Source organism: Triturus cristatus, chromosome 5_2, assembly GCF_964204655.1.
Source record: "Triturus cristatus chromosome 5_2, aTriCri1.1, whole genome shotgun sequence".
Classification (NCBI taxonomy): domain Eukaryota; kingdom Metazoa; phylum Chordata; class Amphibia; order Caudata; family Salamandridae; genus Triturus; species Triturus cristatus.
The window spans coordinates 479,773,441-479,800,034 of NC_140588.1; the positions used below are offsets into that span (position 1 = coordinate 479,773,441).

At 44.3% G+C, this 26,594-nt stretch overlaps 1 protein-coding gene across 6 annotated transcripts in view; it reads left to right on the forward strand.

Moving 5' to 3' along the window:
• The window catches only part of ELMO1 (engulfment and cell motility 1), a 1,282,006-nt gene that overhangs the window by 1,205,428 nt on the left and 49,984 nt on the right, over positions 1-26,594 (forward strand). For all 6 annotated transcript variants that reach the window (XM_085607465.1, XM_085607469.1, XM_085607468.1 and 3 more), the window contains one exon: positions 10,137-10,244. In XM_085607465.1, coding sequence (XP_085463591.1) covers positions 10,137-10,244 — 108 coding nt within the window. The remainder of the gene's footprint in view (positions 1-10,136; positions 10,245-26,594) is intronic.

Consider the following 26,594-nt stretch of genomic DNA (forward strand, 5'->3'; position numbering starts at 1 on the left):
CTCTGTGGAGCTCACCTAGGCTACTAATATGGTCTACACTTTGGAATTTCGAAGGTTATTTGTTGTGAAAAACCTACTCGTTGCTATTGTGAGAAGTTGGCCTGATATATGCTGTCCACTAGTTATAGTGGGCACCCTGTATTAGTCCAAACAACCCCTTATGGTGAATAGGTCAAAGACAACCTTATATGAAAGCTATCCTAGTGGTAGCTATGGAGAGCAGCCTCCAGGCTAAGTCTTGAAGGAATGTAAAGCAGCTTGTTTTACCAGTCTATAATCTCTTGAATGATCAAATGAAAGGACAACCCCACCAGGTATATATTTAAAATATATGCATTTAAGATAAAACACACCCCTCTAGTCTCTTTATGAGACTGGAGTTTGAAGTACTTAATTTACAAGTTAGCAATCAACAGTAATAGCACAAATACACGTTTGGGCCCTAGGGGCGTACCAAACCATATACCAATAAAGTGGTATAATAACCACAACTGAACTAGACACAAGGCCTAGAGCCTGTAGAATCGCTGGGACCCCAAGGAACCACCCAAGGTAGTGACGCAGGGTACCCACGGGGGCCGTGTTCAGTGTGAAAACACAACCGCAGGTTCCCGTTAGCTTCTATGGGCAATGTCGCGGTTGGAAATGTAAAGATTAGGGACACTTAGAATCGAGTCAGGACCAAACCCTTTTGGACTTAGGAAGTTCTAGGGCTAGCACCCATGGGAGCACTGGAGTACTCGTGTTACCTCACCCAGGGAAGCCGGGGGCATAGGTGTCTTTTGGTGTCTGGTTGCGTCATCGATTTCAATGGGAAGCTGGCGAAGAAGTGCCGCTGCCGTGAAGAGGAGAAGTATCCGAAGCGATCTAAGCCTGGATCTAGGATGGAAGGAACCTGAAAGCAGAGGGGACAGAGTCTGGGTCACTTACCAGTGACCAAGGGCAGGATGGACCAATGCCCACAGATGTCGGGTGCTTCAGGTGAGTTGACTGGGTGTCTTGACTCTTCATCCATGAGGTCCAGGAGGCGCCGATGATGACCAGGAGCTGGATTCGAGCTGTCCCACAAAGTCTGTCGAGTGCTTTGGTGTCGGCGACCAGATTGGACTCAACAAGCCTTGGCAACGGCAAGTCACTGGAAATCAGAGAAAGGACTGCGGTGCAGACCAGCAAGGTCTGTGGGACTCACCCAGTGAGGGTAAGTCGGGGCACGTCTGGAGCAACCAGGAAAGCCCAATCAGAAGAGGAGTTGCCTTCGTGCTAGCGATCGCAAAGGAGCCTCGAGCGGTCGCACTGGAAACTGGCCCACGGGTTACTCGTGGAGTGAAGGCCATCTTCGATGCAGGAGATGCTCAAGGCTGGGCTACTCGGAGCCCAAAGCACAACTTCGATGAAGACCAGGAAGATAGTGTTGCTACAAAAGTTCACGGTGTCCAGAGGTCACAGTTCCACATCACCCACGATAGCCACGGGCCTCAGCTTTGCTGTGGACTTAGGGAAGCCTCGGGAAAGTCTGGAAATCCACCTTTGGTGATGCAAAGACTTCGGCGTCCGGCGGGAGCTTCAGCGATGCAGACTGGTCAGTTGCTTCTTTGATGCCTGCCAATCAGAGGAGTCACTCCTTGACCCCAGGGGAGATTTCTTCAGTCTTCTAGTCGAAGAAGAACGTCGACGGTCCAGGATATATGTTGCAGAGTTTCGTCCAGGGTAATCTAGAGTCGCAAGGACTGGGTTCCCATACTTATACAAAGTTTGGGGGTTGGACATACTCTAGGGACCCACCTATGCACAGGGACACCAAGTGTGCCGCCAGTGCAGGACTTAAAAGCACCAGAGAGTGCTCCGGCCCAGCCCCAACACACATCTGCCTGTCTGGGGAGGTGGTTACACCTCCCTGGGACAGGAAACCTATTGTCCAGGCCTCCCCTGCTGGAGTTTCGGTCAGCAGCAGGAGGCCAGACCCGTGTCTGTGGCAGAGGCATCCATTTTGTCATGCCAGGGCTGTAAAAGTCCTACCGGGTTAGACCCATGTGAACATATCTCTCCCTCTAGAAGGGTGGAATGCTACCCCCGCTGCCAGAACTGGTGGGGGGGGTAGTATTCCAAATCGTTTGACATCAAACACGACATGTTTCCGTGCAGCCAGTCCAAAGTAAGCATTTACCGCGAGGTTATAATGCACTTAAGAGTATATGGTCAGGCTGCACCACAAACCGCATCAGAGGAGGTACTCCGAGCGCTGCAGAGGGGCCCTGCTCATGCAGGCGCACCCTCTCACATAAAAACCAAGCACTCTGCCTTCAGGATTGTTAAGGCCTGCCATAGGAGTGACTTATAGGTTTTATATGTGTGTGCAATGGTAGTGATATAGGGAGCCTATACCACTGTAAGGGGTGCAAGCACCACCTTACCCAGGCTGCAGTAGCAGACCTGTGGTGCCATTTTGGAGTGCTTCCCAGGGGTGGCATAATACATGCTTCAGCCCCTTGTAGGCCTCTGAGGTACCTATGCCCAAGGTACATAGTATACCATTTACTAGGGGCTTATAAGGTACTCCAGAATCCAATTAGATATGTACCTAATGTACATGGAAACCATTTTAGAGAGGAAGCAGCTAGGCTGGGTCCTGATTAGCAGGGCCACAGCCAGACTAAGGTCGAAAAACAGTGAAACACCAGCAAAAAAGTGAGGGTACCCATGTGAAGCAGATCCTACTCTCCTACAGCTATGCTTTGTGATGCTACTGGGGTAAGACAGCAGACAGTTCACTTTGTCTTTTGTCCCATGTGCCACCCTCATCAAGTGGTAGCTGGGCAATGGTGGTATATTACAAATGCAATAACATTTTTGTATACGTTTTAGAATGGTACTGCAGTCAACAGGAAGCACTATTACATTAGTTCATGAATAGTTGAAAATTGTTGCTCGTCTGTTATTTTTTGATAATGTGAATGCAACCATGACAGAATATTGATCGCATGTTAGTCAATGAGAGAACTCCAATATCCATCAATAATGGATGTTATTCTTACAGAAGCCTTTAGATGTATGCAGGCCCACAGGAGCACTTGCTTTTAAGTGGGTCTGCCATAATGGTGTATTACCATGTGTTATTCTAAGACCTCTTCCTCTTGAGTGGCTATTGTCAGAGAATTAGAAGTATAAAATGGGTATGAGCTGATGATCTGTAAGTGGCTGTAGTAGAATGGGTGGTCAGAAGTGCTGGCCCAATGTGCTGGTCAGAGAAGTGATATGAAACAGAGGAAATCTGGCCAACTGACAGCATGGAACACAGGAAAATTAGGTGCAAGTTGTTTACTTATTTTCTAGATGCTGAAAGACCTAAAAATGTTTGGTTGGTCACCAGCATTTTATTGCTACTTTGCCTCCTTATGTGCCCTAACCTTCAGTTTGGGCAATTATTCGTGTACTGTCCTTTAATATCAAATTGATATGATTCTACAGGTCTGATCTGTATTCACCTGCATATTGCTTATTTAGCATGAACATTTTCAGACCTCATTTTCCTCCTGGCACATGACTCGGGCCTGATTTAGATTTCTGTAGATGGGTTTCCATCACAATGGTGACGGATATCTCGTCCGCCGAAATATAAATCCTATGAAACCTATGGGATTTATATTTAGGCGTATGGGAGATCCGTCACCGTTGTGACGGAGTAACCCATCTGCTGAAATATAAATCAGGCCCACAGGGTCCCCTGTTGTCCTTCACTGCTGAAAATGGAGAAAGGATTGAGTAGCCACTCCCTTCCCTTGTAGCAGTCATCTCCAAACCTAGCTTGAGTAGACTTGTGTGCTGAAGAGAAGCACTATCCTGAGCTCTGTTAAGCAGTCTCTTGTTCCATAGGGTTGCCAGCCTTCTGTCCAGAATTTGACTCACACGTACGATGACCTGTTGCCCGCCTTTTGTTAAATGTCCTTCTGTAAGCACTCTGTCCTATGAATAGTCTCTTCAGTGGATCCAAGCTCTCACTTTTTCCAACCTCAAGTGCCTCCACCCAGAGTAGACGAAGGGTAAAGATTACCCTTCCTTAAAAATGGCTCTGCTAAATTGCCAACCTTGTGGTCGTCCTCCAGGCACTACATTCCAAATTCCAAAATGGTGCAAGGTTCAGAACTTCACATAAGGAAAGCTGAGCCTCTTGTCCAAAAACCTCTGAGCTTGGTGCTTTAGGAAGATATAACTCCTCACGCCACCTGTTTAACAATCAAACTTCCACTTTAGCACCACCAGGTCATAATACATGTGGCTAGTAGGAACAAGGCCTCTTCGAGGGATTGCACCACCATGGAAGCCCTCCCCTTCATGGTTTTGGTGGTTATGGCAAGAGGGGATGTTGCATACTGGTGTACCAAGGCTAGGCAGCATAGACCAAATTCCCGAATCAACTTCACTTCATAAAGGTGTCGAGTGTTCCAGCATGAGACATGCCTTTTCGTACCCAGGAGTGCACTGTTTTCCAGTTTGAAGCCTGCTGTCATGCTCTGTACCAGTTGTTAGCTGCAGTTTTGCCAGCTTAAGGCCCAATCCCTCAACTACGAGATTTATTTAAACACATATTCTCCCACAGCCCAGGCTATGCCTTTTCCTTGCCTCAGGCATATCAGTTTCGAGCCCATAGCATTTCAATTCCCAGTAGCAAGGCACATCTTTTCTTAGACCACCATTTTATGTTAATTATTATTCTGTGGGCCTGGTGCAACGGGCAGAAAGCTGCAATGAATATCTTTCTTGTTAATTTATTTTCTGAAATCTGCATTCAAAGGATTCAACTCTCCCTGGTGCAGAGCTCTGTAGCAAAGAGGATGGTTTTCTTAAGATCAAAAAATTATTTTTCCTAGCGAAGAGGCTGGCATTCTATGTACATACAGTGGTGGGGGCGGGGACTTGGAAGGATAGGGTTATATAATTTTTATGCACCTCCAAAGGACTGGAGATATTTCATTGTTTATCCCATCTCACTTTTATCTGAATGGTGGCTCAATGTGCACATAGAATACAGTACAAGAAAACTTGCACGCTGAGAGAAGTAAGATTTTTGTTGCAGCGCACAGAGGACGTAGCGCGCTAGGCATCTGTTGCCTTGAACTTCCAAGTAAATGAAGTCTGCGGGAATACTGTGCCTGTGCTTAAAAGAGAATGCGACAAGTCAGATCACAGGGCGCGTTGTGCCTGGAGCTCGTCTGGCTGTTATTTAGAACATTAAAAAGGGAGCAGGTTGTTGAATGACAGGCAGCCTCTTCAAGTCTCTTGATAATATTTCTGCCCTTTTGGCTTTACCTGTAGAATTCAAAGGAACAAAGAAAGCACAATGAACCGATGGAGAGAGAGAGAGACCTTTCAAGGCACAAATAGCTTTTCTTCTTTAGAACGGGATTATCACTCTTGAAAATAAGTGTAGTTTGTTGTATAAAAGTGGTGTCATCATTTTAACCCTTCATCAACTTGCTCAGAAGCAGGGTTTCTTTTTAAGTTTGCATTGTTAACCCCAAAAATTACTTCTTTGTCAAGGGTATTGTAGACTAAACACATTCTTCATGCCCAGTTCAACACCTGACTACTTCACCCAAACTCTCCTGCATGCGACGGTGGTGTCTCAACTCCAGCACCTAGTGAAAACATAGCCCTTAAAAACATGTAGCAAGTGCAGACTGAACAAATACCGGTCATAATGTCTTCCAACAGGAATGTTCATCTATAATCAAATCCACTATCAAGTGTTTGCCTCCAAATATACCATGATTTGTGTTTTAAGAAGTAATTCAACTTTGCCATAGAATAAGCAAGAAGTAATTTAGGTCAGAATTTTGGGAATGGTTTATTTGTCCATATTTTTAGAGTAGGGTATTAGGTATTCTCTTTATACTCTACATTATTGTTCTTTAGACTTTTTAGGTTTGTGTTTCCCCTTAGAACCGTAAAGCTTCCGCCTAAAGGTGAGGCTAAAGGACCAAGAGTCGGGGTTCCACCACACAACCCCATATGCTTCAGATTCGAGGAAGTATCCGGTGAGCCGGCTCAGAAGTGACAGAGGTCCTTCTAAAAAAATCCCAGTAGCCAGACATTCACTATCAGTTGTAGGCACTGTGTAGAATAGAAAAAGTATGTAAGCTGTCCCAAGAGAAAACATTCAGCCCGCTTGAGAAGCCTTCAAAGCCCTCAGGAGGCCAGCTTGTTGGTAAACTCCTGTTTTAACACTTTTCTTCTTCATTCCAATACATTAAGTGAGCAGTGGTCTGCATGGCTTATGTATTTGTTGGGCAGATGTTACACACGAGGCTGTAGCGCCAGGTACAGTCATTTAGAGTGAGGAAACGTACACATTAGAACAGATGGTTCATTCCGATGAGCTTATCCAGTTTGTTTATGTAGCCTCCTTTGAAAATAATCATTTCCTGAACATGTTTGAGCCAGGTGGCAGATGGCTGCGAAGCTGGTATTAAAATTCTGCCAGGTGAATGCGTGGACTAGCATAGCTTTCTCCTTTGTTGTTTTCCACGGTCTTCCAGACTCCGCTAAACAGCATTTCTACAGTCAAGCATCTAATTAGCTAGAGCTCCATTTACAACACCATTAGCAGTTTTTCACCAATGGGTAGCTTGTTAGGTTAATGAGCTTCATGTTAAAAATCATCCCAGGCTTCCAAACATGGTTATGAGCACCAGGCTCTCTGCAAAGTTTATATGAGTGAGGATGAGGTGCTTGCCTCGTGGCGCTCTCCACCAGTGGCCCAAAATCATGACCACTGACCATGACATCATTCAGAGGGAGACACCTACCCTTCTCACAAGGCAGGATGCAGACAAGGTATTTTTGGAAATGTTCAATGTGTGCCGCATGCTGGCTTACGCCTACCCCCTATTCATATTCATTGGCACATGCTCATTGATATCATCAGCAGTGTTGATATAGTATGTGATGTCATTGATGATGTCATTTGGGAAGTCATCTATGATCATGTGTAGCTTATGAACAACGGTCCCTTTATGCAACTTTTCTAATGAGAATTTCTTTAATTTATTTGGAATATGTGCACAAAAAACTCACTCTGCCAGTATTTTCAATGTGTTTTTTGTATGGTTTGGTTACGTTGTATGCTGTTCTCTGCCCGAAGTATCCACAGACTCTGGGTGCAAGCGTGACCTTTAACCATGCCCTGTGTCCACTGTTCCTGCTTTCTGGAATCTGCATACAGGCATGCCCGTCAGGCGCTCGGCTTAGGGTGAGACTTTTGGCCATTCCATGTTCCCAGTGCCATTCCATGTTCCCAGTGTCATTCCATGTTCCCAGTGCCACCGAAACGAATGGTGCATTGCCTAAACCAGTGCACAGTGGGATCTGGGCACAATGTGTGGCCCATGACTATCCTCCTTACAGGGCACAAAACAAGGCTTTCGGTCCGGGTCTTCATTTTGCCAACGTACCCTCTTCAAGTGGGTACTCAACACATGGCATGGCCTTTGGCTGTGCCTAGCGTACATTTTGCCCGTTCCACACACTCCCCTTTCATATGGAAATCTTTTCTTTAAAAAATGTCTTACACACTTTTCCACCGTTCCTCAGGTGTTAAGGTGAGCTGTGGTTGCCGTCTCTCTTCTATCCAGACTAGACTATGCCATTTTGGCCTCTCTAGCAAGCTGCTTGGAAGATTGCAGCTGGTCTGTGGACTGCAAATCTGATCATGTTGCTGATGTCCAGCGTAAACTGTACTGGCATCCTATAGGACAAATAATGTTTAGATGCTTGCGCCAGGTTCATAGGGGCTTGTATGGTGCCATCACCCGTGTGATTCACGCCCACATATCAAGATATCTCCTGACGTATTCCATTCGTTCAGCATCCCATGTTATAGTGTGATTCCCACATTTTTGACATGTTCATGTGACGGCTACTTTGTTCTCAGTTTTGGTGCCTAAAGCTGGGAACCAACTTTCATTACATTATTTCAAACCATAATTTGTTGCAGAAAGCATTGAAGACATATTTTTAATTAGAGCTTAGTCTATCTTTTTATGCCTGTTTCTTTCCCTTTCTTTCATTAGCCCCAGAGTGCCTTTGGGTCTATGTCACACTTCTAAATCCTTCATTTATTGTTTACAAACTGCTCAGCAAAATGAAAAACATGGCTCTTGTTTTGGGTTCGAGAGGGTGTTTTCCACCACTCTGTGCAGTACGTTACTCTCTGTGGGGTTATAGTGTGGCCACTCTTCATCTCCTCCCAAAGGACATATTTTACACAGCAATGCCCATTAATGTGGGAGCATAATGGTACCCCAAAATGTAGATATCCCAAACATTTTACTTGAATCGAAACTCCTACATTTACTGGATCGAAGGTGGTGTTAAACCTCCATTTTAGGAGGCAATGTGTCCCTGCGTTAATGCACCTCCTTAAACATCAAATCAGCAGATTAAAACAATTCATTAAGTAATTGAGTCTACTAAATAACAGAGTTCTAGATCAGTGAAAAGTTAAAGGATTTTATTATAAAAATTCACAATGAGTGGTGCAGAGTAAGTGCCATGAAAGCTCTCAGATGCATAGATATAGAGAGAATGCCAAAGTCCGAAGAATATTCAAAGTCCCAATGGGCAGCAAAATCATTGGCAGCATCCCTAGTAGAACAGGAAAGTCTTCATGCTCCCTCAAAAAAATCAAGGTGTTTTTATACACAATTAGTGCATAATAAATCATCAGTTTCATCGTGGTATTAGTAAATGCATCATTTCTCTTTAGCAAATCAGAGCACATAGAATATAAATGTCATATTGCCTTAGCACCTAAGCACTAACCTATTTTAAAAACAATTATTTAGCACTCTCTATTATAATGTCATCTGGAGATGTTCGAACAAATATGAAACATTGACAATAAGGCTTTTTTGAGTGAATAGATGCAGTGAACAGCTAACAATTTTTCATCCGCACCATGGAGCGTTCATTGTGAGCAAATCAATACAGCATTAAAATAAACTAATATGACCTCGCTTGACTGTGTGCTGCTGAGCCTGTGGGGAGAGGATGTGCACTTAAACCAGAGTGAGTGACAGAAATGGCTTCCATCTTGTTCAAGATGGCATCTTCACAGAAATGTGACATAACTAATACACATTATTAGGTACAGTTTTACACATCATAGGAAATTTGTTTGAAATGTGTTAAACTATATCAGTCTGTAGATGAAAAATGGTGTGTTAAAAAGCATATTATACATTGTTATAGATATGCAAAAATGTAAACCAAACCAGAAAAAATATCTATTCCGAGTGAAGTTACGCATTCAGGTTGCTTTTAGTTAAATCCGTGCACTAGAGAGCACATTTTTTGCAGGGCATGCTACTTTTGCATACCCACCAGTGACTCAGTCCCTTTGACCATTCTGAACAAAACATTGCACCAATAACCTTACCTGGACGGGCCAATTTGGTGTCAAATTCTGTGCAGATCGATCCAACGGGGCAAGCGTTACTGTGGACTAACCTTATCTACCTTACCTAGTTGTAGCCACTGTAGGTAGACTTTGCAATCAGTGAATGTGTTTTTGAAAAACATATTTTGATCACCCTGATTAGTATTTAGGCCTCTGTAGAAATCAGTTTTTAGACTTTCTGGTGAGCTCTTAGTGCTAACATTAGTGTTTATTCACAACTTCACCAGGATTAAGATTGTAACTTGCCAGTACACTTTTTCTCTTTCCCAATTTATTAGCAACCGCTTAAAGTGCAAAAGCCATTGTGAAATTTCTGAAGCCCATTTTCCAGCAGCGAGAAGCCAAATGTACAGTATTTCAATTGCAAGGCCGAATTCGAGTGAACCCCAGGGAACTAATCCCCAAAAAGCAGGGATCAGTTGTCAGACAGATTTAAAAAGAAAGCTGCCATGTTTGACGAAGTGGTATTTTTCACCTGTATCCATTTTTAATTTTGACCTCTGGAATCATGGCAGAACTTTTTTTTTTACTCCGGATTTGCAGTTTCAGTTTTCAAAATGTCTATGAAATGTCATTATTTTTATTATATTTTCTAATTTGTTTCGTAAAATGCCTATTGTAAATGTGCAGTATACTTGGTATTGGTACTGCTTAATTTATTGATTTTATGTTTTCTTATTAGATAAAGTTTGGTATTGCCGACTATCGCCCAATCACAAGGTCTTACATTATGGAGACTTGGAGGAGAGTCCCCAGGGAGAAGTACCACATGATTCTTTGCAAGATAAATGTAAGTTGTTGCTACTTTCCTTTATGTTCTCAATACACTATCTTCTTCACTTACTTTCATATTCAACAAATGTTTAACATTTTTAAAAAGCCATCCCAATATTTAAAATGTTCTTCTGTGCTTCCCTTGTACTAACCAAGAGGAAAGAATTGATTCCATTTTGAGAGACAGTAAATACCTGCAGCAATTTAGGTGGTCGGCTTATATGTATGCTAGACTTATCCAGCAGGGATGAATGCTGAGGGTTCCATGTGTGACCTGTATATTTCAAGAAGGCATCAGAAGAATCCGCATTTTGATGAGCAAAGTAAATATGGCTGTAAGTACGACTGTGTAAGTGGAAGGGGTAACCTCATGGCAATGTGTCGATAAAACACAAAACTGGTGTCTTGAATATGTTTAGAGGTGTATGAATTCTAAACTTAGTTGTGATTTCCTAACAAGCTATGGATTTGTAGGGAACTCACAGAGGCACTGTTGTAAGCTAGAAATCATTTTGGTAACCCCAAGCACAGTTCAGTGCCCCTGGGGGTATTGCTCTGAGTGTCTCGTTTCGAACCAGTGCCCGTTTGTTATAGTACTCAAATTTTCAGTGTTCTTAGGGGTGATGGTGCTACATTGGTATTTTTGGTCCGTTCTCGGCCCTGGAAAGTGTTAGGACCTTGTGGTTATCTTTGTTTCTAATCAATGTTACTGTTCCATAGCGTAGCTATTTTCTAAGCTATAGCTCTGTCTGAACATATATCATGTAATACTCTGTCCGATCAGGCTTTGACTGCCTAACCTTGCTACCCAAGAGAGTAAAGAGCCAACCATGGGGCTTCAGCACGACTGAACAGTGCAATAGTATCCAAGACTCTGAGATACCAGTAGTAAATGATGGTTACTTATTGAGACGTCTCTCTAACCACTGACTGTTACTATGACTAGACAGCACAATCTTCTTGTTGACCATTCTTCTTGCAAGGGACTCTAGTAGTAAGGCCATGAATGATGTGTGTTCGCTTGAAAAGGAAATTACACAATTTGGGAGTGGGCTTATTATCCTATTGCTGGAGCAGACAGAAAATGGATACCTCCACGAATAGCTAGGATCGTAATACATCCCTTAGCCACCGCTTTCCCAATTCACGTTATTCAACAAATTCTAAATGTTTTGAGGCATTGCCAGGATTTTGTTAGCTGCTAAATGAACCAATACAATATGGCTTAACAACTTCCTGACCTTTCTAGGCAGCCCATTCTATAATGAATCATAGTGGGGTTCCTTCTCCCACCAAAGAGATTTAATAAGGCTTTCACATGCTGAAATGTTTTGCTTGCTTCCTGATACATTGACCTATGTCCCAAGTAATTCAGCCAACCAGGCAGTAATACACCAGGATGCAATACTATATTCACTGGTAACTGTAGATAAGGACTGCTCATTTGTAGCAAACTAACTACCTTTACTAGAGGAGTTCCCAGGCACCCTAGCCATCTTTCCCTCCCTCTCCTCCTTCCTCCCGCTACATGTGCCAAATATATTCACTGTTGTTGGCAGTGTTCTTAAGAATATCAAGAGAAACAAAGATGAGGAGGCAGCAGTGTAGCATTCTGCTTTTACATAAGAAATGTGGTATTGTTATGCTGATAATACATATCAATACTGGTTTGACAGAAAATCATACCTATTGGCTTCTGAGCTCTATCTAAACACACTGCATTTATGCTATATTGGATAAAATACCTCCTGCCGTACATTATAAAGAATGAACCCTCTGTATAGTAACAGAACTACTCCTTGACTTGCAATATCAATCTAATGTAAGACGGGTAGTAATGTATTCCTCATAATACATAACCCTTCCCACAAACCACTTATATTTGTGGTGTGGTGCTCATTCATTTGAGAGAGATATGATGTTTGTAAAGGTGAAAAAACAAAATTAGGATCTATAGTACAAAATTAAACACACCAAGAAACAGTTGGATATTTGTTGCCAAAAGATATTAGAATCAGTTTAATAGAAGTCACTTTTGAAACAAATGCTGTTGCTCAGAGCGTATGAAACATTCAGAGAGAGTCTTACGGGCGGGTGTCCGCCAGTGGCCGACAATGGGGAGGTATATAAAGTGTCCTCAGGTTATTCCATTATTTTATTTTTCCCTTGGCCTGCTCGAAAAGAGCTTCCTGAGTGTTTCTTTTTTGTTTACTGTAATGACGATCATGTCATTACAGTATAGTGAAAGTAAAATGAACCGATGTATTTTTTTTTTTACTTTCACTGTGTCAGTACTCAGGAGCATATCTCAGCCCCGAGCATTGATTGCTCTGTTAGAGGTATCAGTGGAGAGGGGAGATTCATGCTATCTCTGCCCAGTGGATCCCTGCTTGGAAATCCCCACAGAAGAGCGATTCCCAAGCAGGGATCCACTCATTTGGTCTCAGGGACATGGGAGAGTGGCCCCTTATGCAAGGACTTGTGCTCACCCCACCACCACTTAACATTTCAGTATTTCTCCACCAGTTGGGGGCAGAGGACGGTATACACCAGATCTGCCCTGCCCCCACCACTCCCGGGGGTCAGAAAGTCCACTAGACACCAGGGAACACAAATATAGAGTTGGGGCTGCCCACCATGGGCATGGCCATGCCCCCACCCAAACAAAAAGGCAGGCAGTCCTTCTGCTCCCTTCGGTGGGTGGATGGGGGCCATTACTCCCACTCTGCACTCCCCTTTAGGGACAGAAAGCCCACTAGAAACGAGGAGAGGGGTTGTCCACCATGGGCATGAGCATGACCATGCACCCACCCAAAATAAATGTGATGACAGCCTTACTGCTTCCTTGGGGACATATGGGGTGATTAACCCTAGTCTGGGAGTGAAAGCCCACTAGACACAAGGGATTTTTTCTTTACATAAAAATATATATAATGGGCATGGCCGTGCCTCCACCCAAAGAAAAGCCAGACAGTCTTTCCCCCTCCCCTCCACAAGATGGATGGAGGTGATTAGGTTCAATCTGCTCCCCTGGCGGCAGAAAACCTACTAGAGACCAGGAAAAATATTTTAATAAAAAAATGGGGCTGGGGGTTGTCCACCATGATGATGGCAATGGCCACACCCCAAATCAATATGGCGACAGTCTGTCTGCCCGCTGGGGGTGGATGGGGTGATTACCCACAGTCTTGTGCCCCCCCGGGGCAGAAAGGCCACTAGATACCAGGATAATTAGAAAAGAAAATATAGGGGTGGGAGCTGCCCACCATGGACATTGCCATGCCCTCACCCAAAAAAAGTCAGTCTGTCTAAACCCATGGAGGTGGATGGGGGTGATTACCCCCAATCTAGCCTTGGGGGTGGGGGGGGCAGAAAGCCAGCTAGGCACCAGGGAATTGAAAAGTATATATATAGGGGGTTGGGGCTGCCCACCATGGGCATGGCCATGCCCCAACCTGAAATAAATGCACCAACAAACTTTCTGCGGGGGGAAGAAAGCCCACTAGACACCAGACACTACATGAATGCAGTATTTCTATTTGGGGGGAATTGCTCTCCCACACCCCGGGGTCGAATATACTTTATGCCCCCCCAGGGCGGAGGACAGGGGTATTTACTCCAAATATGCCCCCCAGAAGGCACAATGTCCACTAGACACCAAGGATTTCAAAATGGCACCAAAACAAACAATACGAGGGCTCAGCCTATCCTGGCATCGAGGCATGCCCCTTCCCTAGTGAGGCAATAGTGTTTTTCTGCCCTCCTGGGGGCAGATAGGAGGCCTATCCCACTTGGGGAGGTTGCCCCAAATCTGTCCTCAGAGGATAGAAAGCCCACTAGTCACCAGGGATTAAGTATTTGGGGGAAAGAAAGGGGCATGCACATCACACTCCAACATTAGACCATACTCTCAACTCAAAGGGGACAAACCAATAATTTGGAATTCATGGAGGGCAGATAGGGAGTTTGGCCTCAATTTACCCCCCCGGGGAGCGCAAAGCCCACTGTATCACAGGGCTATCTTTTATTATAAGATATTGGGGTGGGATTCGCTCATCCTGACATCAGGCCCCTCCCTCACCCTTAAAGTCTCAACAGTCTTTCTGCTCCCCTGCAGACTTTTTGGTCTTGAGCAGACCGCCACCTGGAGAAAGCTACCAGACCCAGATATTTTGGAAAACTAGACATAGAGGGGAGTCCAGGGTTGTATGCCTGGCATGGATCCTGTGACGTTTTCTTACCTACAAAGTTCTGCACTCCTCAAACTCTGCCTAAAACCATGCATTTACCTTGCTTTTCTGTGATTTAACGTTTTGGATTACACAAAATTCTAACTGCCCAGCATTCCCCCACTTGTTCAGATTAAAAACACTACCCTCTTGTATGGGTGGGCCTAGCATCCACAACGGGAACAACCCCAAAACATCATGTGAAAACATCAACATTTCCTGTAAAAAATAAGATTAAAAAAACCTAACATGATTTGGCAATGAGGGTAGCTGTGTTTACTGGTCCGCCATTTAAAGGAAGGCTACCAAACCCACAGATATCTGAAAACGAAACACCCGGGGGCGTTCAGGGTGGTGTGTTTTGTGTGGATCCCATGATGTTTTCTTACCCACAATGCAATGCAAACCTCAACCTTTGCCTAAGATCAGAAATGTTCCTTGCATTTATGTAACGTAATCTTGCAGAAACCACTTGGATCCACAAAATTCCTCCCACTCAGCATTTCCTCACTTATACCAATAAAGACAGTACTCCACTTGTGTCACTAGCTTAGTGACCATGAGAGTAACCGACCAAACCAGGGTCAATGGAAGTCCCACAGTGCAACTCCCATTGACCTTGGTTTGATCCATTCTTGTTGTGGGCAATTAGCCCAGCTGCACACATGGGATAGCGTTTTTATTTGGATAAGCGGGGGAATGTTGGCTGGTAGTAATGTTGTGGATTTATCCTGATTCCTGAAGTTTTCATCACAGAAATATAAGGAAACTGTGTGATTTTAGCTTAAGTTTGAGGTTTGCATGGCATTATTGGTAAGAAAATCGTGTGGGATACACGTAAGGCACACCACCGTGGATTCCACTGGGTGTCTAGTTTTCATAAATGTCTATGGTTGATAGGTTTCCATGGGTGGTGGCCCAGATTGGCCCACAATACAGCAACTACCCCTATCGCTGATCCCTCCATGTAGAGCTTTGAGGCCTTTTGTGTGGTGGTCTCTTGGCCCACGCACACATGTGGGGTACCATTGTTATTGGGAAATGTGTGGAAACTCTGGGTGGTATGAAATTTGTGGAGCCCCACAGATTCTGAATAATTCCTGCGAAGAAATGTTAGGAAAATGTGTGTTTTACTCAAAGTTTGAGGTTTGCAAAGGCTTCTGGGTAAGAAAACACGGTGAGAGCCCCGGAAGTCACCCCACCCTAGAGTACCCTGAGGCTGGTTTTCAAAAAATTTGCAGGTTTGATAGGTTTCCGTAGGTGCCAGCTGAGCTAGCGCCCAAAATCCACAGCTCCCACATCACAAAAAAAGTGTCTTCAGTGGAAAAATGTTATGTCTGTGTTGCATTTTTGGCTCTTTCCTGTTGTGGGCTCTAGTCACACCCACCCAAGTGAGATACCATTCTTATTGGGAGACATATGGGAACATAGAATAGTAGAAGATTTAGTATTACCAATTGGGTTTGCTGCATTTGTGCCTTCTTAACCTCTTCTGTGCCCATGACGAGATAGTCTCGTCATGGAGCACGGTTGCGCTGTGCCCATGACGAGACTATCTCGTCATGAACCCCACCCACTAATGTAACGCCCGGCACAGGAGGGGGAAAGGGCGTGGCACTGAAGGGGTTAATGTAAGAAAGAAGACATTTTGAAAAATATACTCTGAACCTCATGCTGGTATAGGTACATACAAATTAAGAGATGTACATATAACCACTGTTTCTAAACTATATCTGGTGCCTATTTCAGAAATATATAGGATTCTTTGATTCCCATTTTTCACTGTACATATTTCACAATATAAATTGGTCTATACTTGGTACACAATGAAAACCAATTGTAAAGTGCAGCTCAGTTGTTTAATGTGGGTACTTCGGGGTCTCAAACAACCCACAAACCCTGTATATCCCCACAACCAGAAGAGTCTAGCAAACGTAATGGTATATTGCTTTTGGAAATCCACCATTGTCACAAAAAGTTACAGGTGAAAATGTTGTCACAAAGGGCCTGTTCTTCCTACCCATTTTTAATATATATCTTTATTTTAATAGTTTGTTTTCTTTGAGAACAGCTTGAGGGATTGTTAGACCCGGGATCCCTGGTTGGCTGTGGTAGGTACCTTAGGCCAAATAGGAACCAACGTTTCCACGTCAGGGAGAGGAAGGAAGGACACCTTCTCAGATAGCCCCCGCTCACCCCCTTGGTAGCTTGGCCCGAGCGGCCAGGGTTATCTGCAAGGCAAATGTGTAAAGTATTTGCAACCACGCTCACAGCAACCCAATGATGACACCACAAATGGACTCCGCACGAGTTTCATAAAAACAAGTATACATTTTATATAAAAAGATATACGATAAGACCACACAATATAAATCCAACATATGAGTATTTGTAATATTCCTCCTGGCCGGTGGTTAGGCCAGCCAGCCCTTGTAAGTTCTGGCAACATTAATGAGCACTTCTAAACATTCCACTGTAGTCCTAATACAATTTTATGCAGTTCGGAATGCTAGAATCAGGCACTTTGCAATGTAAAAGTACTGCAATGCGTAACGCAACAATCAGGCACTGTGCAATGTCAAAATATTGGAATGCGTAACGCAACAACCAGGTACTTCGTTACGCAGAAATAATGCAATGCGTAATACATGAATCAGGTAGTTCATTATGCAGGAATAATGCAATGCGTAATACACTAATCGGGTAGTTCGTTATGCAGAAATGATTAAATGTGTAATACGACAATCAGGTACTCCGTTATGCAGAAATAAGGTAATGTTTACTACACTCCAGCACCGATCACGGTGCCTTAGGCGGTCTCTCCGCCAGTCGTACTGACTCGCAGTCAGCCTCGGTCAGCAGTTGCCCCCAACACGGGTATGGTGTAACAAAAAGTGCAGCTCCGCACCCCGGGCATGGTACTGCCACTCCCTTGGCAAGTACGGGCTGCGATACGAGCCGAAGCAGAGGCTTGCGCTGCCAGTTTGAGAGAAGCCGAGAGCGTCTCCCTCCGAGCCCGCACCCTGCCCTAGGCGTCGACACACTTTACCTGGGGGGTGCGACCTTACTCTCTTCTCCCAGCTGCTTGGGCCTCCAATGCAATCTTTGTGAATTCCGGGCAGTGGGACACGGGCCCTCCCTCGACGAGGTTGGCTCGAGGTCCCGCTCTGGAAACGGCGGGCTCGGGCTGGCGGCTCAGCTCCCCCGGGCTGCTACTGCTACAAAGATCTCAGGCTGCCACTGGGCACACGCACACAGTGTTGCTGAGACTCACTTGAGCTCCGGGTGCATGATCACAGGGCACCCCTCACAAAGGTTTCAGGCTGCACGAAGCACACGCACACAGCGTCGCTGAGACTCACTGGAACTTCGGGTGCACGATAACAAGGCAATCCTAACGAAGGTCTCAGGCTGCACAAAGCACACGCACACAGCATCGCTGAGTTTCACTTGGATTCTGGGTGCACAATAACAAGGCAATCCTCACGAAGGTCTCAGGCTGCACAAAGCACACGCACACAGCGTCCCTGAGCCTTGCTTGGACTCCAGGTGTTCACGATCACAGAGCACTCCTTACGAGGGTCTCAGGCATCAAAAAGCACATGCACACAGCGTCGCTGAGACTCTCCTGGAAACTTTTGTGTTCCTGAGTTTCCGCAACAGGGAGCCAGCTCACCTCGGGCCCTTGGAGATATGTTGTGATTGTTCTTGATCAGTCCAAAGTTCAGGGGCTTCAGCTCTCATAGTTATACCCCTAAATGTCTTTGAAGTCTTTGTGTTCAGGGGGCACTGACCCCTGTTCAAACCAGTTTTGGGTGCCTCCCTGCCAGTGACACCTTCTTCCTTTGATTAGTGGGGGTCTGGATGCTCAATAACTCAGCAGGAAATGGGACAATTGATTTATGGCAGCAACCCAGGCCTCTTCACCTCTAGGGGCTACTCCTCCCCCCTACACTCCAGATGCAGGTCAGCCTGTTGCTGTCTAACCTCCTCCCCTGGGTCAAGACATTCCCCAGATCCTATCGCTTTCAAATCCAGACAGTCAATCCACAACCAGGCAGAGACACACAGAAATGTTAAATCACAAAACCCAGCCACTTCTAAAAGAGTAGCTTCTAAACACACAATGCAGAAACCACCTTCATACAAAGATGTGTTACTACATTGTGAGTTCAGGCACACTAAACTTCACCTCTCTATCTTGAGCCTTTGGGAAGATAGGCTGGAAAACATATTACACAGCCTCCATATTCTATCCTATGGGCAAGATTAGCTTTCCACAGTGAAAAAAGAAATGGAGATTATTTCACTGTCAGGACATGGTACACACCTTAGTACATGTCCTACCTTTCACATGCACTGCACCCTTCCCAGGGGGTACCTTGGACCTACCATAGGGGTGTCTGATGTGCATAGAAAGGGAGGGGTAAGGTCTGACAAGTGGGTGCACTTATCAGAACAACATGGCAGTTTAACAAACTGCGCGCAGGCACTGCAATGGCAGGCCTGAGTTCCCTCTTTAAGGATACTTGTGTGGGTGGCACAATTAGTGCTGCAGGCCCACTAGTAGCATTTGCATTACCAGCCCTAGCACACATAGTGCACTTTACTAGGGACTTTACTAGTAAGGCAAACATACCAATCATGGACAACCAATCATCATTACACTTTATACAGGGAGCACTTTCACTTTGACACTGATTAGCAGTGCCAAAGTGCCTAAAGCATCTAAGTTGGCAAAACGAAATCCATCACAGGATCCAAAATAGAGGAAGTAGAGGTAAAACATCAGGGGTAATCACACCAAGAAATGCTAGGTCTAACAGGGATCTACACATATGAGCATTTGGTGAATTCAAAATTCTATCTACTTTTCAAAAATCTATAGCTTTCCTGGATCACCCATGTGTTTCCACCACAAACTGGAAGTAGGTTGAAAGCACAAAAAATAGGAAAAGTGGGCTACAGCTTTGAAAAATGCTAAAACTGTGGTAAAAATGATATTTTTTTATTCAGCCCTGCATGTTCATGTTCCTGAAAGCTGGGAGGATGGTGATTTTAACACAGCAAACCTATTGTTAATGCCATTTTAGGTGGAAAAAAACAAACAAGCTTTTGTGGAGCCCTTTTTTCCTCTCAAAAATTCAACATTTAGCTACATCTCGGGCCTTTTTTTAGTCCTCTCCATGGGAATCCACAAACCCTGGATACCTTTTGAATTCCCAGGATGTTGGTCACAAATAGCCAAAAAAAGCCTCCTCACTGGAGGGGTGGGGGGGGGGGGGGGAGCACCAGCAGTCAAGTGGTTTAAATAGCGCAATAAAGCATGTTGCCATCAATTTGTCCTTATTGCTTATGACCATTCGTCTTAAAAAACAGAGGATTAGGAAAAGACAGGGTTCAGTGTCAGTTTCGTTTTTTAAAGTGTAGCTTTAATTATGCTTTGTGACCTGCCTTTTATCCTCCGCTGCTGTCTATGGCAGCAGGCATTATGACATCAGAACTCAATTGTAATAAGTTATTACTGTTGATCATCTACCTCATTTTTTTATTACAGGCGACTAGGTATGACTCAAGTCCAGGGCTGGACAAACCTTTTATTACACCGAGCATTTTCTCAGTGGGCTGGAGCCCTCGGAGGCTGTTTTTAGGTCGAGACTAGGCGTCGTCTGCGCTATCTCTTTGAGACATGTTGCATATACTTTGTGGGCTTACAGCCTGCCCATTGCTTTTCATTTTATAATTTGTGTCCTTTAAAAATCCTTGCTTCCAAGTGGCTAATCTTTCCTATTTGTTGCTTCTTTTCGGGGGCTGTTCTCTGCCATGGAGCACTGCTTATTACTTGTAGCCTTACACTTGTCCCATTTTAGCAACTGCTTGAGGAACTTATTTTTCTTCCTCTCCACATGAGCAATCTGTATTTTCACTCGCTCTGAGCTTTTCAATAAACAGGGCTGTAATTCTTATCTCGTTGGATTTAATGTTCATTCAGAGACCGAGATCAAATGTCAGAGGCTGTTTCTATTAGTGCACCTATTTACTTTCTTTGTCGGACCTAAAGGGAGAGAACCCGTCTTTTAAGGTCGCATTTGTGCATGTTACTGCGGATGATTACTAATTGTTCCATTTTAGTATTTTGTGGAATTACACTTTCTTTTGGTTCGTCTGTGATCGTTGTACTTGTTGCTTTTATAAGATTTTTGTAACCGCTCTCCGTTCGCTGTTGCCTCGAGTGTCCATTAGGAGCTGCCCATCCCTCGCACTGCATCCTGCTCCCCTGCGGCCACTCTCTGACTCCGCCTGCACTTTTGTTACTGTCTTTCAGTAAATATTTCATCAGGCAATCCAGAGCTATTTTACATGAAGCAAAAGCTAATCTTCCTCTACTCACATCCAGCAATTACAGGAGTTGTTGCCATCGTAGTCACACAATAGCCCCAACGCGCTAAGCCGAAATTGCTTCTGAAGCAGCACATGACCAAGCGCAGCTGCCGGCTCTTCCACCAGAACGAACCAAGCTTGTGAGTTCAGAACGTCGCCAGTGCCGACCAGAATCCTTTGACAGACCAGAATGCTGGGCTTGCCTCACTTGTTGAACAATATTGTATTGAAGATTACAACATTTTAACAGTGTTTGGACCAGGTGATCTGCGAACGAGGCACTGTTTACTGTTCACTTGGCATGCCCCTCACTACAAACTCTCCTTTCAAAACTTGCCTTGCTGGGGATGCCGGGCACTCAATCCCTCCGCACCCCATTTTGGCTTGCCTCCCATGTTGCCATAGCGTCCCACTGCCCTCCTCAGTGTTGCTCCATGTTCCCCCATCCTCCCTCTTGTTTCCTTGCTCGTGAAGCACTCCATGACAGTACATTTCCACCTCTCTCTCTTGTGTGTCTCTTTCCACCTTCTGCAATGAGTCGCTCTCTCACCCCATGCTTCTGTGCACCTCTGCACACAGTGTTGCTGCCTCGCTGCCCATTTTGCGTTCTCTTGCCCATACAGTTATGGCCCCCCCACTCTCATTTGCTCCTTTTCTTCTGAAGCATTCTGAGAGTGCATGTTTTCTACAGAACAGATTATGGAGGTAAATTAGTAGAATGCATGTGAAAGGCTGATATTACACTCCCCTCAGCCCACTCTCGAGCTTGTGCTGCCACTGCCACGACTGCATAGCAGTTGGATGTCTGCTGCCTCTTCCTGTCATCCTCCTCCTCTCAGAGTTCTAATTTCAAAGCACGTTCACGGCAGCTCCCCATGGACTGTGAGGCATTTCTTGCCTGCCCGCAAGGCACCAGAGGCTACGTCTTGGTGTCAGTCATGTCTTGAACCCTAAAGAGATGATATCACCGCACATTCCATCCGGACCGTGAAGGGATCTGTAGCCACTGGCTCCACTAAACCACAGTTGAAGTTGAGTCTGTGTCGTACATGCAAACTACTGGGAATCTTTGGAGGGAAAAAGTATTGTGTTGGTAATTTTGACTTTGTTCTAACATCTTCACTCCTCAGACACGCATTCTTCCGGTTTAAAGCACTCCACTTCAAGATGGCTACACACAGAATGTTATAGTGCTGTTGACTTGCATCGAGGCACTTGTCTTTCTGCGTTAAAAAGCCATGGAATGTGACCATAAATGTTCGTTGAAGCAAGCATGTATTCTTGAATCAGACTGCATGGCCCAGTGGCACAGCACCCAGGATAATGTACTGCATGGCTAAACACTTATAAGGTCCCAAAGGTGAGATCTATTGGCTATGGTCATCTTGATTTAGGGCAGGGGCTGCACCTGGTGCCTTGGTCACACAGAGAGAAAAAGAGGGAGGAAGGAGGTAGAGAGGAAGCGATCATCAGAGAGGGAGAAGAGCGTGGAGAGAGTCAGTGGATGGAAAGAGAGATTGTGCAAGGACATTGAGTGGAACAGTTTTTCCCAGAGCTGCTCTGATTCCGCAGTCCGGCCCTGCTCAAACCGCATGTAATAACGAAATTAGAGACTGTAATGGAATTGCAAGCTCCTGTGTATTATATGAATAATATGGTTGTGGGGTAGCAGACATTTCTTAAGATGTATGCCCAGAGATTCATTATATTTCGGCTCCAGTCACTGCATAAAAGCTGGTTATTTAAAGCAAGCAATTTACTAAGTAGGAAACTGGAAATGCAGCTGATTAGTACAAACGGCATAATTTAGATTGTAAATAGTGTAATATTCCACAGTAAATAGTTGTATGCCTATGGGCAAAATGTTGTGGTATGATGCAAATGTGCCTCAGAGCATGGTTAACACGCAAGTCTGCAGTTAAAGTGCTTTCACTGAGCAAATATTTCATCTAAATGCAGCAAAGGATTATATATGATGGGGAGAGCTTGACTTGTGAAATGCCAGCAACATTTGCGTCTGAGGACCTTTATATTTAACGTTTTCTCAAATTGTCTTTCTGGAATATCAATTGATTAGTTTGCTGAGGCATGCATAAATGAGATTTTCTGGTCTGATTTTATTAAGAGGTGTGATTTTGTTATGGTGATTTGGGCTAGCACCATCTCTACAAAATGGCGCCAACCTCTCTTTAAAATCTGGTCTTTTTGACAATGGATTTGAAAATGGAATGAGAGGGGTGTCAAATCAGGGCAGGTCCGGCCGGACTTCTCTTCTCGATACATTGAGTCATATCCTCTGACATGCTTCTACTAGTTAACATACTTTGGCAACTACTGTGTATTTGTGTATGTTTAAACATAGGGTCAACCGTGTTTAATGTGTTAAAATATTAACCTCTTCAATGCCCATGACGAGCTGGTCTCGTCATGGGCCGCGGTGGCGCTGTGCCCATGACGAGACCAGCTTGTCATAAACCCCGCCCGCTAATGAAACGGCCGGCACAGGGCGGGGAAAGGGGCGGGCACTGAAGGGGTTAATAATGCCAAGGTCCACGGTTTTTTTTTTAGACACCCAGCGCCAACACTGACAAATGCTGGAGCTCCAAATCTATTGCTGCCTAATATTGATTATAACTTGTGCCTCGTTCATCCATCGCTCTACACATTGTCTCCTTATTTTACTCTTGCAGGTTTCTTTTTCATTCCAATTTTCTTCCTTTCTCGCGGTCATTCTCTTTTCTCCCATTTCTACCTTCTCTCTTGCTACGGTTCAAAGTCTGATGATGAAAAATAAGTCCTAGTCAACAAAATGAGTGCTAATGTCTACCACCTGCAACCATCGGCACAGATTAAGCACTGAGGGTAACTATGACTCCATGCCGCAAAGACTGGGGTTCCCTTATAGAATCGTTACCAGGGTTGTTGATTTAGCTGGTACAATAAAGCTAAGCCAAGACTCCAACTCCCAAAATGAGCTTTTTTGATCCATGAAATGCCAGGGCTATAAACTAGGAGTCCCAGTGACCAGTGACATCTGTTAAACCTCAGAAAACCTCAGTTATTGCAGTGCCTACATGCAAAAACCAACCTATTCTTTGCTTTAACCAAAATATGTATTTTGCACTTGATTTTACTTATTGCCCTTTGTTGCTTTAGAATATCCATCATCAGTAAGGATTGAGAAGTTTTTAACTGGTGGACCCTCAGCTTCCTAAACTATATTCCAGTATATACACAACGCAGGGTTGATCCAGCTCTCTTCAATCCTGTCATGTACTCGGTTATATGAGTGACCTTTCAAATATCTCAAGTGAGTGTGCAGTCAGCATCCAGGTAAATTAGAACTCTCACCACATTTCTTGGATCTATTTGTTGGGTCCTCACCCCCACGTACCACCTGTGGCCTGATGCATCATTGGACCGACACCCAAGGTGAAAAGCAAGGGATTTTGTGAGTGAGTTAAAATTGCCTCATAGATCCTAAAACTTTGATTTGATAAGTAAGATCTTGGGCAAGATGAGAAACAGTGAGATGTCATCATGATCAGGACACTTTCCTCAATATGGTCATAGCTGAAAAGAGAGAATATGTGTCATAGTCATGAACTTATGAGACATTCCATGTTGAATGTCCTATCACTGGGGCACAATATCCGTTTAGAGTTTGGTAAAGCATGCAAACACATTTGAGTCACCCCTCAATGCGTCAATTCTATATCTCAAAGTCATAAATATATACAATTAAAAGGCTTAATAGACAAATGAAGAAATAAATTAAAATCAAACTTAAAATTGACTGTGTGTGCACGCTGAAACACTGAGTGGTTATAGTGAGTTTACCTAAATATCCTAGAATCTGTAAAATATTCCTGCTTAGCTAGTGGATTCAAGAGTTTAAGGCACTTACTTTGTCAAGGGATCACGTTCGTGACGTGACCTGCATCTATCCCTGCAACTCTGCATCTTAGCCTGCCTCCCTCTTAATGGCGTTTAAAAGGGCTCGGCAGCTAAAGTCACGTGACCAGCATTTACCTATCACATGATCAGGTGTTTGTGCTAATTCACTTCTGCACCCGATGTAATGTAATCTAGGGAGAGCTCACCAACAGTAGCGTCCATATGGCGCTGTTATTGCAGAGGAAAACATGTATTTTTCGCGATCCAGGAATACAGCTTAGCGGCTAGGGACAGTAGTCCCACCCTCTATCCTGTATAGTGACGGCTGTGCGGAGACGTGTCAGCTGCACATCAGGGCAGTAAGGCTGAGAGTAGTAGTCCCAGTGCCTGCGCTTGTGATTTCACGCTCTCCTGTATGGTGATGGCTGCACGAGTCAGCAGCACACCAGAGTGTCAGGCTTGGAATGGTCCCAGTGCCTGCTCTCATGTTCAAGTGCATCATTTCCACAAGAAAAGGGAGTATTTATGCTGATTGCTTTATTATATTAAACTCTGACCCAATATGTCCATTGGGGAGTTATGCCACTATCTTTTGGACACGTGTGTTTAACCAGGAAATTAGTCAATTTACAGATTGGTGCATCTGGCTTGTGTTACAGTCAGTACGCGTTAGGGCAGTGTTTAATCTAAATGCCCATTGTGGAGTTATGCCAGCACTCATTGGAACGCAAGTGACCTATAAGTGTATCAGATATCTCTGTACTCACATGTTATTTTTCATCATAGATTTGTTAATAAGGAGAGTACAACACAATTGTAAACGCTATTGCGTAAGGGTTTTGCTGCAGTCTGTATTTGTCAAGGCAGCCCATGTGAGTTCTAAAATATTCCACCATGGAATTTTCTTCATTGAGACCCCTGATATGGGTGGAAAATTTATAAATCAATCTTTTTTCTTTTTCTTAGAGAATTCTTTCTAGGTTCCTTGTTTCTACTGTTACTTGTTCCTGGACGATCCATCGGAGCTTATCCACTATTTGTTTTGTAGAGATAAAATGCTCTGCCATTTTGGTGCTACTACTTCTACAGCATATATTATTCCTTTGTTCACTGATTCCGGTGCTTACTTTCCTAGCGGTCATCCCTATGTACTTAAGGTTACATGGGCAACTGATCATGCAAATTACTTGTTTGGTATTACAATTTGTGTGTTTCCTAAGTTGCCATGGGGTACGTAAACCAAGATCTATTTCTTTAGTTGGTGCAGTGAGGTGACATACGCTACATTGACCGCATGGGTAATGTCCTGTGACTTGTGGTAGACCCAGGGCTGTCTGTATGGTATTTATAGGTTTCAAGTTCTGTCTGGGTCTTCTATGTACAAAGGTATTCTGCAGACATTTTGCCCTTTTGTTAGAGAACAAGGGATAATCCCATTGTCTTGTACCTGTGTTCAATATCCGCCAATTGCATTTGATTATTTACTTAATGTTGTCAGATGCCACATTGTATGTGGTCACACACATTAAAGATGGATCTGATTTTTGGTGTGTTGGGGTTTCTAGTAAGGCATCCAGATTCTGAAACCTTGCCCTCTTCTTAGTTTTTGGGATTGTGTTCTGGGTAGTTGCTTGCCCTCAGTTTATCTGTCCGTATGTCAGCCTGATGTTAGAAGTCTCTAATATGGCTACAGTTCCTTTGAAGGCGGAGGAACTGTCCGTAGGTAAGGTTCTCCCAAAAGGAACAGGAATGAAAACTATCAAATCTCAAAAGATCATTTCTTTCTGAGGACCTATGGAAAGAGTCAGTCTGGAGACGGCCTCCTACATGCAAAATTGGTACATCAAGGAACGTAATGT